General features: G+C 44.3%; 1 protein-coding gene across 3 annotated transcripts in view; it reads right to left on the reverse strand.

Annotated features, from left to right (window-relative positions):
* Positions 1-316: 316 nt before the first annotated feature.
* Positions 317-13,793, reverse strand: part of RALGAPB (Ral GTPase activating protein non-catalytic subunit beta) — a 157,579-nt gene continuing 144,102 nt past the window's right edge. For all 3 annotated transcript variants that reach the window (XM_068263927.1, XM_068263928.1, XM_068263926.1), the window contains exons 25-30: positions 10,922-11,044; positions 10,672-10,805; positions 5,492-5,600; positions 4,070-4,148; positions 3,837-3,985; positions 317-659 (exon numbers count right to left, since the gene is read on the reverse strand). In XM_068263927.1, the coding sequence (XP_068120028.1) occupies positions 466-659; positions 3,837-3,985; positions 4,070-4,148; positions 5,492-5,600; positions 10,672-10,805; positions 10,922-11,044 (788 nt within the window). In that variant the 3' untranslated portion in view covers positions 317-465. The remainder of the gene's footprint in view (positions 660-3,836; positions 3,986-4,069; positions 4,149-5,491; positions 5,601-10,671; positions 10,806-10,921; positions 11,045-13,793) is intronic.

Consider the following 13,793-nt stretch of genomic DNA (forward strand, 5'->3'; position numbering starts at 1 on the left):
AGAATCTACAGAAATGGCAGCAAAAAATAAAGTATTTTGTATAACGAGGTCAAGATGGCAGCCTACATAACTTGCTTTAAGTTTCCTACATAAAAAAGTGTCACTTTAACCGGTGTCAGACTGGTCACAAAGTGAGCCATCAAAACCTACATGGCTAAAAGCTATACTCTACAGCATCGGCTGGCCTAGGCTTCCTATGTTCTCTGATGGTGGCGTTTTCTTAAATGGCGTGGAGACCATTTTTGGGGGTCCGTAAGCAGCTTGACTCATCAGTCTACAGATTGCCCTGTGATGAAGTCCTCTGCTAGTGCAAGCCTTGAATGGGATCTCTTTATTGGCAGGTGACGGAGCTTCCTACATCCACACCTTCAGTGCAACCAGCTCTATTTTTATTTGGTTTCCAGGCCTGGCCAGAGCGCTCCCTGCTAAAGAGTCATCTGCCTGTTCCGAAATGGGGGCTTTGGTTTAAGGAGTGCAGCTCTTGAGGCCCACGTCTTGGAAGAGGGAGTTGTAGAACTCAGGCTCCAGTTGCCTGTTCCTATACTTGTTTACTATTTCTGTGATCTTCTGCTTCCGTCGCACGTGGGGAGTGTTGTAGGAGTCGCTCTCCAGTCTCTTTCTCCTGCAAATGTTGATGACCGTTTGCCGTACTAGAAAGCCTGGATGGGAAAAGAAAGGATACGTGAAGTTAAAATGCTAGTGAATTTATACTCCTGTAGGCTTAAAGGAGACCTTTTCTTTCCTTTCCCTCTCAGGCATTTCAGGGTATCTCCTTTATTCCCTGCTGCTGTAATGCAAATACCGTATATACTCGCATATAAGCCGGAAAAAAATGTGCTCAAAAGTCCCCCTGTCGGCTTATATGCGAGTCATAAACTTTTCAGGTGTGGACACTCGCCTTATGCAGGGCCCCGAGTGGAGTGTGCAGCCAACAGAGTGGAGTAAATGTCATCTAGTGCAGCCGTGTTGAGTGGATACAGAGCGGGCAGGTTTTGCCGGCATTCTGGATTACTGTGGCATGTGCAGCGCCGCTCACTATTGCAGGGATGAGTGGCCGGTAAGAGAGTAGACAGAGTGGGCAGGCTTTGCAGGCCATCTGGATTCAATTACAATGAGCTCTGTCTGCCATCAGTCCAGTATCGAATTGTAGATTGTGAACATTTACTGGAGTTTTAAGCCACTGCATTTCCTACCCCCGGCTTATATGCGAGTCAATAATTTTTCCCTGATTTCTGATGTAAAAGTTGGGGGGTCGGCTTATATGCGGGTCGGCTTATATGCCAGTATATACGGTAACTGCTTCTACTGTTATCTTAAAGGATACCTGACCCGATGCAGAGCAACCTAAGGTAAGCAAAAAGGTATGTTCATGCTGGAGCCATGTGTGTTGTCCGCAGGCATGCTCAAATACCGAATTCGGATTAAATCCGAATAGGTGTTATTCGTATTTCATCCTGCTAATTAAATCACCTGTGCGGGTAGGCGAGGGGGGGGGGGGGTGTTTAATCTTACCCATGAGGCGTCTTCTTCGCTTGTCCCTCAGTGCCTCCCACGATGCATTCCATTCCGGCGTCACATGACTATACACTTCCTCCTTCAACCTGGGAGGAGGAAGTGTTTGTAATCACGTGACGGCGGATTGTAACGCATCGTGGGAGGCGCCGAGGGACAAGCGAAGAAGACGCCTGATGGGTAAGATTAACCCCCCCCCCCCTCACCCACGTGATTTAATTAGCTGGATGAAATCCGAATAAAACCAATTCGGATTTCATCCGAATTCGGTATTTGAGCATGCCTAGGTTCGTTCCTCTCGCCATTCCACCTGCTTCCTGTAATCACTCCTTGGAAAATGTGACTTGGCTACAGCCAAATTTTCAGGCAGGAAGAGGCAGGCTTGCTGTGATGTTCCCTCCTATCACCCCACCCATTCCCTCCTCTAAAGGTTCAGCCACACTATAAGTGCTTTTCTGAGTGCTTGTGATTGATTATTGCTTTCTGAGCGCTTTTTGAAAATCGCCCCCATTCACTTTCATTAAAATTGCAGTGGAACTTTTAGCGGCAATTTTTACCATTATTTTAATGAAAGTGAATGGGAGCGATTCTTAAAAAGCGCTAATCAATCACAAGCCCTCAGAAAAGCACTTATAGTGTGGCTGAGTCCTAAGCGCACTTTTATTGGGCTTCCTAGCCCTGCATTTGAGAGTGCCCAGTTGTACAGCTCCAGCCCCCTTGTATCCCCAGTAGCTTCTAAACTGGCCACTAGAGTTCCAATTCTGAAGTTGCTCGGTAGATGCATGGATGCAAGGACAGGTAGGTATGTATTTATTAGCATGCTCCAATACCCGCTCTGCTTGGGGTGTGTGTGTGTGTGTGTGTGTGTGTGTGTGTGTGTGTGTGTGGGGGGGGGGGGGGGGGGAATCATTCTTGCTATATCACCCCTAGAGAAGCCGCCCCCTCCACTTTACACCCAAAATTTGAGTGTCAAAATGTCGGAATAACTAAGGTGATAAAATGGTAAATTGTGTAGACATATCTATGCACTTTTTTTTTGCCATTGCAAAGGATAAGCGCTAGCCATACATTTATTGATGTTTGTGTTTGATTGACCTTTAGACTCGATTCATAAATCAAATACATTCTCGGCTGTTGTGAAGATCACACTGTCCACACTTGTTTTACGACCCCCAGGCTGTGAGGGTCACAAGGGGTTGGAAAGGAAAAAGGTGTGAACATTGAAGAGCCAAACATCGTTTTCCTGGGGGCCCCCATAATTTATAGTGATGCCCCTTCTTTAAGTCTGGTACACACCATGCAATTTCTCATCAGATAGATGGGTCGAATAGATAATTACAGACAGGTCCGATCTAATTTCCGATCGTCTTTCTGATTGATTTGCATAGAAGTGATCAGAAAATCAATCAGAAAATTTCCGCTCGGATCTTTCAGAAATTATCTATCGACCCATCTATCTGATGGGAAATTGCATGGTGTGTACCAGGCATTAGACATCACAGGGCAGAAAATACACTTTACAAGCATGTGCATGCATAAGAGAAAGCAGACAATGCACACTGCTTACATTGTTGATCATTCTGATGCCATGACTTAGTAGTAGCAGTAGTGGTGTTGTACCGTGTTACGGTGAACCAGAGACGAAGCACCCTGGCCAATTCACAAGAGATTAGCTGAAAATCAATCAAAAATGGCCTGCAGTGTATGGGCAGCCAACAGATCTTTCTCTGATCAGATTCAATCAAAAAAGGAATCCGTCTCTTGATCGATCTGCCCATCCATCGCTAGAATATATGAGCACCATTAGCCATCAGTAAAAGCAAGAAATCTTAAATCAGGATATGATTTATCGGCTAACTTAAAGGAAACCGAAAGTGTAGTAAAAAAAATGCAGTTATACTTACCTGGGGTTTCTACCTGCCCCCGGCAGCCGCCCTGTACATGAGCCGGTACTCACAATCCTCCGGTGCCCCGCCGTGACTAAGTTTCAATCTTCCCTGACTGGCCAGTCAATGGCCACTGCGCTTGTGCGGCCTTGTTCACACAGGCGCTGTGGCCATCAACTGGCTAGTCGGGGGAAATGAAAACTTAGCGGCGGGGGACCGGAGGATCGTAAGAGGGCGACTGCAGATGGCCGGTCGAAGCCCCACATAAGTGTAACTGCCTTTTTTTTTTTACTACACTTTAGGCTCCCTTTAAGAGTAAGCTTGTGGCTAATAAGCCTTCTTCAGACTCAATTCTAGTGTGAGAGATACCAACTGAAAAAAGACCACATGCCCTGATTTGTAACAAGGATATGGAAGAACGCTTGGGCTGGGACTTACCAAGTGCTCTCCTGCTGACTATCATCCCGTCCACCAATGGGATGACCATGTTGAATTTCCCTGATGCCCCGTGTACTTTCACCCGGAACAAGCCAGTGTACAGAGGGTGTATGAATATGACAGGGACCTCCTTCTCTGGTGTGTGGTTCCTATTGGGAGAACAGAGGGAGTATGCTTAGTGTGCATCAGTCATCATTAGAGGGCAGTATTCAGCATTTAGTGGGCTCATTTACCTGATGGCAGTAGTGCTGTTAGTTATGGCCTCTATCCCAGTGCAGGTCTCTGCAGCCAGGTCCGCCAGAGGGAAATTCTCTGTATGGAAGAAGACAAGTTACTAAATAGTCTGGTGACCTGGTGTAAGAGTCACCTATGATCCATCTGTGAAGAGGAGGAGGTTTTAAGTTTTTATTTTGCATCATTCCTTTTAAACATTGGGGCTCTGCTGTCTTTTCAAATATTTTTATAAATGAAAAATCAGCAACACAATAGATAAACATTTATTATCAAGGTCTATTCGTTAAAGTGAACCGATAAGGGGAAAAAAGTAAAAGATCCATATTTACTTTAGTAGAGGGAAACCTTTGGATGGTCCTTACCCCATCCTCCTGAAGACCACCGATCTAGCGCTGGTACTCTCTAAGCCTAACAAGGGCTTTACATTTGTGTATGAGTGCGGCTGTGCTGACCATGTGCAAGTACGGTCCACACCTGTCGCTGTAGCATGAAGCCGCGTGTGCAGGCTATTTATTCTATACACAAGTGCTTATGGAATAGAATAATGGTACATTTACCGATATCAGACTCCTTTGCTAATGCCAAAAGTAAAATATGAGTAAATACTGAAATTCTGCTACAGCTATACCTATTCTCACATAGAACCCTTCCTCTACCGATGCCTAACCACACCCCCTTCTGATGCCTTAACCATCCCCCTAATGCTAAACCCCCCTCTCCCCCACGCCTAACCATAACTGTCCCCCTGCAGACCTAACCTTAACTCTCCCCACCCCCTTCCAAAAAAGGTCAGCTGGCACCCAAACTTCAGTGGCACTCTTGCGCCCATTACATACTCAACCATCACCTTTTTTTCCTTACACGTTTGCTTTAAAGTCCTGGATTAGGATCTTCTTTTTAACAGCACCCACTGAAATGCAGGAATTACCAAGCAAGGGAGGGAGTGGGGTCTATTGTTAGCCATGAGGATAAGTGTTAGGCACTAGGTGCAAAGGGTTTGTGCGAGAATGGGAGCCAGATTAGTTAGTAGCAGAATATTCATAATGTAAATTAGAGATAATTTTACTAGTGGCACCACCCAGTGCCCAACTCACACAGTGGTCCCGTTACACAAACTCATTGGCTGGGGCTTTGCCAGGAGTAGGCAAAGATACATTATGGAGGGATCATTGTCTGATCAAGCATGTCCTACCAAATTTAGGCACCCCCTGGAGATCATTAGAGCCCCATTGCTGGCAGTTGCCAAAGCTGAAGTAATACACTAAAGTATTACTTTAGAGAGTACAGTTATCTTTCAATAGTGGTTGAAAATAAAGTGAATAATTAGGGAATGGTGGCTAAGGGTAGATGTGGTTATTTTAGCGACCTGAAATGATTCTATAAAGAATAGGCAGTTGCTGTTAGTCATTAAGAGAACGTACCCAAATCATCGTATTGCTCCAGCCACACAACGGCCACCTTAGTTTCAGGTCCCAGTGGTGGTACAGTCCGTCCAAGTGGAAGCTTCTTAGTGCGAGAGGTGGGACTAAGCTGTAACAAGGAAAAAACACAAAACTAGAAGTGATGGGTCGGAATATAAATCTATTCCAGGTTTGCCCATGTAGCAAAGTTTCCTAAGGGCCTATTTTCACTACACGCGGATTGGATGCAGAATATATGCAGAAAAACTGACTCCAATGAATGCTTATGGGAAACTGCATCAGAAAAATTGCGTTTAGTGGAAACAGGCCCATAGGCTTTCACTGGAGTCTTCCAATCTGCGTGTAGTGGAAATAGGCCCTTAAAGAATGACTGTGCTTATTATACATACAGTGGTGTGAAAAACTATTTGCCCCCTTCCTGATTTCTTATTCTTTGGCATGTTTGTCACACTTAAATGTTTCTGCTCATCAAAAACCGTTAACTATTAGTCAAAAATAACATAATTGAACACAAAATGCAGTTTTAAATGATGGTTTTTATTATTTAGTGAGAAAAAAACCCTCCAAATCTACATGGCCCTGTGTGAAAAAGTGATTGCCCCCTTGTGAAAAAATAACTTAACTGTGGTTTATCACACCTGAGTTCAATTTCTGTAGTCACCCCCAGGCCTGATTACTGCCACACCTGTTTCAATCATGAAATCACTTAAATAGGAGCTATCTGACACCGAGAAGTAGACCAAAAGCACCTCAAAAGCTAGACATCATGCCAAGATCCAAAGAAATTCAGGAACAAATGAGAGCAAAAGTACTGTAATTGAGATCTATCAGTCTGGTAAAGGTTATAAAGCCATTTCTAAAGCTTTGGGACTCCAGCGAACCACAGTGAGAGTCATTATCCACAAATGGCAAAAACATGGAACAGTGATGAACCTTCCCAGGAGTGGCCGGACGACCAAAATTACCCCAAGTGCGCAGAGAAAACTCATCCGAGAGGCCACAAAAGACCCCAGGACAACATCTAAAGAACTGCAGGCCTCACTTGCCTCAATTAAGGTCAGTGTTCACGACTCCACCATAAGAAAGAGACTGGGCAAAAACGGTCTGCATGGCAGATATCCAAGGCGCAAACCACTTTTAAGCAAAAAGAACACTAAGGCTCGTCTCAATTTTGCTAAAAAACATCTCAATGATTGCCAAGACTTTTGGGAAAATACCTTGTTGCAGAACTTTTTGGAAGGTGCGTCTCCCGTTACATCTGGCGTAGAAGTAACACAGCATTTCAGCACAATAACATCATACCAACAGTAAAATATGGTGGTGGTAGAGTGATGGTCTGGGGTTGTTTTGCTGCTTCAGGACCTGGAAGGCTTGCTGTGATAGATGGAACCATGAATTCTACTGTCTACCAAAAAATCCTGAAGGAGAATGTCCGGCCATCTGTTTGTCGACTCAAGCTGAAGCGATCTTGGGTGCTGCAGCAGGACAATGACCCAAAACACACCAGCAAATCCACCTCTGAATGGCTGAAGGAAAACAAAATGAAGACTTTGGAGTGGCCTAGTCAAAGTCCTGACCTGAATTTTATTGAGATGTTGTGGCATGACCTTAAAAAGGCGGTTTATGCTAGAAAACCCTCAAATAAAGCTGAATTACAACAATTCTGCAAAGATGAGTGGGCCAAAATTCCTCCAGAGCGCTGTAAAGGAATTGTTGCAAGTTATCGCAAACGCTTGATTGCAGTTATTGCTGTTAAGGGTGGCCCAACCAGTTATTAGGTTGAGGGGGCAATTTCTTTTTCACACAGGGCCATGTAGGTTTTGAGTTTTTTTCTCACTAAATAATAAAAACCATCATTTAAAACTGCATTTTGTGTTCAGTTATGTTATCTTTGACTAATAGTTAACGTTTTTTGATGAGCAGAAACATTTAAAGGGAACCTTAACCGGCGGGGGAAAAAATTCACTTACCTGGGGGCTTTCCCAAGCCTCCTGCAGCCGTCCTGTGCCCGCGCCGGTCCTTCAGTGCCCTCCGGTCTCCCTCCGCCGCTAAGTTTCGTTTTCGGACGACTGCCAGCCAAACGCGTCATGCGGACGCGCTTTACGGCTCTTTACGACGGGGAATGCGGAAGAAGATGACGCTTTGCCCGAGGACGACTGGCAGTCGTCCGAAAACGAAACTTAGCGGCGGAGGGAGACCGGAGGGCACCGAAGGACCGGCGCGGGCACTGGACGGCTGCAGGAGGCTTGGGAAAGCCCCCAGGTAAGTGAATTTTTTTTCCCCGCCGGTTAAGGTTTCCTTTAAGTGTGACAAACATGCAAAAGAATAAGAAATCAGGAAGGGGGCAAATAGTTTTTCACACCACTATCTAACGTCAAAGTAATCCCCGATCACAAATGGATTTATGGTACATTAATGTCCTGCCCATCTGAAACCTATTACAACCCCTGGACGACAAATGAAGCACTTAAAACAGGGGTGGAGGTGCCCAATGCATAAAATATAAGGCAATAAGCTGTGTATCTTATAAACACAGGTAATCTTGCCTCTCAAAGAATTTGGACCAGTTTATTGAAAAAAGATCTTTTGATCACATAAAATTAACAACACGTTTCACAGGTGCTTGTCAGCTTCCTCAGGTCAGTGAAAAAAGAAGATGCCTAACTACTAAGGCTGTGCAGGCTGAGCGCCTCTATATCGGACCAACCAGTTCCTGTTACAGACCTGTAAAACCGAGTGGGGATGGTTAATTTCCCACCTGCTCCGATGGTGATTGCAAGGATTTGCAACCCACCTTTGTGAGTATATACATACTTAGCATTTTGCTTTTACGAATCTTACACTATCTTGCACCATTGGGCTCCTGGTCTCCCTTTGTCTTTTAAATAAGCCTGGGGTTGTTACAATCACAGGAACCATCGACATAAGCTGTCCTATGAAGCAGCTTGTATTCGGTGTACACTCTGCCCCAGCTCTAATACTTCTGCCTCCTTGTATGAAGGTTTTCTTTCATGTGAGTCTGATCACTGTTCTGTGCTGTCCCTCCTGTTTCCAGAGCACAGACAGGAATGGCAAATGACCGCATTTTTTGGACTATAAGACGCTCCTGACCATAAGACATACCTAGGTTTAGAGGACAAAAACCAGGGGGAAAAATATATACTATATACTTGTGGATTATGCCCCCTTTGTACCTCATGCGTCCTCCTGTATCCCCTATGTGTCCACCTCTGTCTCCCATGTCTCTACCTCTGTCCTCCTCTATGCCCCTGTGAGTCTATGCCCCTTTGTCCTCCTCTGCATGGGCAAGTCAGGAACTCCCTGCATTTAGACTGTAAGAGGCAGTGACTTTTTTCCCCACTTTTGGGGAAGAAAAAGTTAGTCTTATAGTCCAAAAAATACAGTGTACCCTGTGGCACTCCAAACTGCAATGAGAAGCACTGAAAAGACAACTGAACTGAGAAGAATATGGAGGCTGCCATATCTATTTCTTTTTAAATAATACTGGTTGACTGACTGACCTGGTGATCTATTTGGCATCAGAAGTGTTTAAATCGCACCAGAAACAAGCATGCAGCTAATCTTGTCACATTTAACAATAAGATTAGAAATAGCTGACTTGCTGCATGCTTGTTTAGGGCTTATGGCTAAAATAATTAGAGGCAGAGGATCAGCAGGATAGCCAGGAAACTGGTATTGCTTAACCACTTCAGCCTACAGTGTCGAAAATCGTATGCATCCGAGCAACGTTCTCCTCCCATTCATTCGACAATAACTTTATCGCTACTTATCACAATTAATTGATCTATATCTTGTTTTTTCCGCCACGAATTGGGCTTTCTTTGGGTAGTACATTTTGCTAGGAATTATTTTTTTCTAAATCCATTTTAACAGGAAGATTAAGAAAAATGGAAAAAATTCATTATTTCTCAGTTTTTGGCCATTAGTTTAAAATTAATACATACTACCGTAATTAAAACTCATGTATTTTATTTGCCCATTTGTCCCGGTTATCACACAGTTTAAACTATGTCCCTATCACAATTTATGGCGCCGATATTTTAGTTAGAAATAAAGGTGCATTTTTCCAATTTGCGTCCATCACTATTTACAAGTTTATAATTTAAAAAATATATAATAAGATACTCTCTTGACATGTATATTTAAAAAGTTCAGACCCTTGGGTAAGTGTTTTTTTTTCCAATTGTAATTTTATTTATTTTTTTATTAAAACATGTATTTGGGTAATTTTTGGTGTGGGAGGAAAACAGATAATTTTAAATGTAAAATAATGTAAGGTAATGTAAAAAATGTATGTGGGTGTAGTTTACTATTTGGCCACAGTCAAAAAAGCCCTGGAAGCATACGATCACGCTTCTAGGAACTACAAGGAGGCTGGGAAACATTTTTGTGCAGAAATACCGCGGTCTCTGATTAGAGACTGTCGGTTTTTCTGCAGGGGACTTAGATCGGTGAATGGGAATTATATTCCCCATTCACTGATCGGAGGGGTAACGGCAGGCAGCGGGAGCACGCGCGATCGGGCACCTCAGGCAGAAGCACAATCTAGACTGAAGTGGTTAAAAGGAAAATAATATGGCAGCCTCCATATACCTCTCACTTCAGCTGTCCTTGAAGAGGAATTTTTACAATTTAGAAGACGCAGAATTCAGAAGAACAGAGTTTTGTAGAACAAAAAAATCAAATGTTGCTTTTCTGGTCTGATCTATCAGCCAAGCACACTAGACTTTGTGTAAAAACACAGCTCTGCTCAATGAGGACAAGGCTCCATCCTTCAGGACTGCAGGAAACGTCCAATCAGAGCTAACCTTCCATGAAAATCTGATTGAGCCTTGGGTTTCCTTCAACCTATCATCATGTATACACATTTGAGAGAGACATGGGGTAACTGCGCAAAACCAGAGATGATCACCTGCAGCAAAGCTAATACAGAAACATGATTATTCTGATCATGTGACAGATTTGTAAGGTTTTGATTTGCTGATCACAATAATGTGTTGCTTTATTAACCTGTGTTGGCGAACACAGGAAATGAATTACAGCAAAGCCAAACTTTAGGAAGTCAGTGGGAAAATTCGGCACCAACATAAATGTGGAATATGACTTTCAGGTTAAAAGAAATACAGCCAAGAAAGAGGGATGGAATCTGTGGAACTCACTTTCTGTGTGGAATTTAGGCTTTCCGTGTGGTTTGGGAAAAGTTCTAGTGTTAGAGGCTGCTTTAATATTCCGTGCAGGAGGTCCATGCTGGAGTCCGCTTCCTGCTCTGCTACATTGCTTTCCGAGGACTCCGCTGATTGGAGGAGAGAGAGATAATGAGAAAATATGCAGCCAATCATATTCTTCCACTTACAAGCTGTCAAGAGTTTAAGACATGTCACCCAGTTACACAACTACATTAAGACTTACTCGAGGCCTCCATGGCTGACGGCACCACAAAGGCGATCTCAGTCAGTGCATCTGCGTAGTACAGGACTTTTTTCTGCCCGTTAAATATACTGCCACCAGAGTCCTCTGTCGTAGCGGCTTCTTCTGCAAGGTATACATACAAAAGATGGTCTCGCACTGATCTGACTGGAGATGTGTTATTACAGTATCAGAAAGGAGCAAGCATATCATGAAATGGCACATAACATATACACACTGGGATGCTAAGGGAGTCTTTTTAGAGTTTAAAGTGGACCCGAACTCTTGCACAGGACAGAGAGAAAACAAAGAAATGCACCCTTTATGAATTTAGAGAGTTTAGCCTGTCTAATTCCCCCTCATCTGTGACTAACCATAACTGTAATTTGATCTCTCAGCTGTGTCAGCTCAGGAATCTCCTCTGCCTTGGCAGAGCAGCTAATTTGTAAACACAGGATGTTAACCCTATGTCTGCTTCCATGCAAGCAGGAAGTCGCCAATCTCAAAACATGATCGCAATCGCTATGTGAAGAACAGGGAAATTAAACTTATCTCCCCATAGAACAGTCAGCAAGATATTGTCAAAAATGTGTTTCTTGTGTACTCCAAAAGTTGCTACGCGTTTTGTGGGTCAAAGCCCACTTCCTCAGGCAGTAAGAAACAGGAGCAGCTTTTTACTGATGGCATCTGTTTTACCTGTTGACACTAGATTGAGTCCACTGTTGGGGAAAGAAGAAAGGGAGTAGACCCCTTCACCATCTACAGAGATATCCCTTGAAGGTATGTGTTCAAGTTCCCCTCGTCTGAAAAGTGGATGCCTACTAGGTAACTCACACTTGTGAGTATAAAACTCAGACTTGCATACCTCCTTTTGTTTCAAAATACCACACCAGAGAAGGCTTTCGATTTTTATTTATATCTCCACAAGTCCCTTATGCTACTACTTTTGCTGCCTCAATTATTAAATTACATACAGCACCTGCACCACTTACATTTCTCACTTCATACACAAATACTGCCTTTACTGCCTGTCCTGAGGAACTCAGTATGTCATTACTTTTAACCTCCTGGGAGATAATCCCGAGCTGAGCTCGGGTAAGCCGCCGCAGAGGATTTCTCAGGCCCTAGCGGGCCGATTTGCATAATTATTTTTTTGTTACACGCAGCTAGCACTTTGCTAGCTGCGTGTACACGCCGATCGCCGCCGCTCCGCGCCGATTCGCCGCTACCCGCCGCGTTAGATGCCCCCCCACGCACGCAGCCTGGCCAATCACCCCCAGGCAGCGCTAAGGGGTGGATCGGGACTCCCTCCGACGCCATGACGTCATCCCGATCATCCCCATGATGACGGGGGAAGCCAAACAGGAAATCCCGTTCTGAACGGGATTTCCTGTTTGCTCTGATCGCCGGAGGCAATCGGAAGGGGTGGGGGGATGCCGCTGCACAGCGGCCATCATGTAGCTAGTGCTAGGCTAGCTACATGATTTAAAAAATGTTATTTTTTTTTAAAAGTGCTGCGCCGCCCCCTGGCGATATTATTGTATCGCCCAGGAGGTTAAAGCAGGTCTGAACTCTTGCACCGGACAGAAGGAAAATAGACAAAATGCACCCTGTATGTATTTATAGAGTTTAGCTTTTCTAATTCCCTCTCATCCGAGACTAAGCACAAGTTGTAATTTGATCTCTCAGCTGTGTCAGCTCAGGAATTTCCTCTGCCACGGCAATTTTTAAACACAAGATATTAACCCTATCTCTGACCCCATGAAAGCAGGAAGTAGACACTGCAGATTTATTGCAGGAGTTAGGTAAGCTGTAACAAAGAAATGTTTTTCTTTAAATGTTCTTATGTTGTTGCTTATCTTTTAGAGCAAAGAGGAAGTTCTGAGTTCAGGTCTGCTTTAAAGCAAACAAAGTTTAAAATAGAGAAAAATCAGAAACTTGCCTAGGTAGAGGGAAGCCCTTGAATACTACAGAGGCTCCCAACATCTCCCTCCGGACCACCGCTTCACACTGTGACCCCCTTAAAAGCTTGTGGCTGCGCTTTCCTCCGTGAACAAGCGAGGCGGCACTACGCCTCGCGTCTGCGCAGTAGGATGGAGCCACTCTTGCTAAATGAAAAAAACCAAGCCCAATCGGCTCTGTGCTACTGCCCAAGGCTTCCTGTGAAGTGCAGCAACGCTAGCTTATTGATGGGAGTACAGCCACATGCACCTCTTGGACCGACCCTGGTCAAAGAGCCTTGGAGGGTCCTAGGGCTGGATTTGTGGAGGTCATGGTGATTATCCAGAGGCTTCCCTCTACTGAGGTAAGTACCCAATTAAGGGCACTTTTTACCTACAGGTACACTTCAATGCTGTTTTTTTGTACAGCCACCTAATAATTTACATAACTGACAATCTTCAATCGTTCTTTGCAGCCTTGGCAACAGTAACTCTGAGCTCTGTTCAGTGCACAGGGCAGGAGATTTTGATACCTTTCATGACTAAGTGTACCAGAGACCAAATAATAGAAAGAATCGATACTTACCCAGGGCTTACCGTGGGAACTCTGTGCATGCGCAGAAGACCACAAGTGACGCGACAGACAGTTAACGGGGCCGATTGCGGCTAAATGGCAGACCACAGGAGGATGACGAGGGACTCGCACAGGCTTAGGGGGCTGGAGGAAGTATTGGTTCCTTCTATTATTTGGTCTCTGGTTTACTTTAAAGGGAACCCAAGGTAAGAGATATATGGTAGGCTGACATGTTTATTTCCTGGTTGTTCTGCCGATTCTCTGCCTATAATACTTTAAAGGGAAGGTTCAGGGACGAACAAAAAAAAAAATAAAAAAAAATCCATATCCACTTACCTGGGGCTTCCTCCAGCCTGTGGCA

Source organism: Hyperolius riggenbachi, chromosome 12, assembly GCF_040937935.1.
Source record: "Hyperolius riggenbachi isolate aHypRig1 chromosome 12, aHypRig1.pri, whole genome shotgun sequence".
Classification (NCBI taxonomy): Eukaryota; Metazoa; Chordata; class Amphibia; order Anura; family Hyperoliidae; genus Hyperolius; species Hyperolius riggenbachi.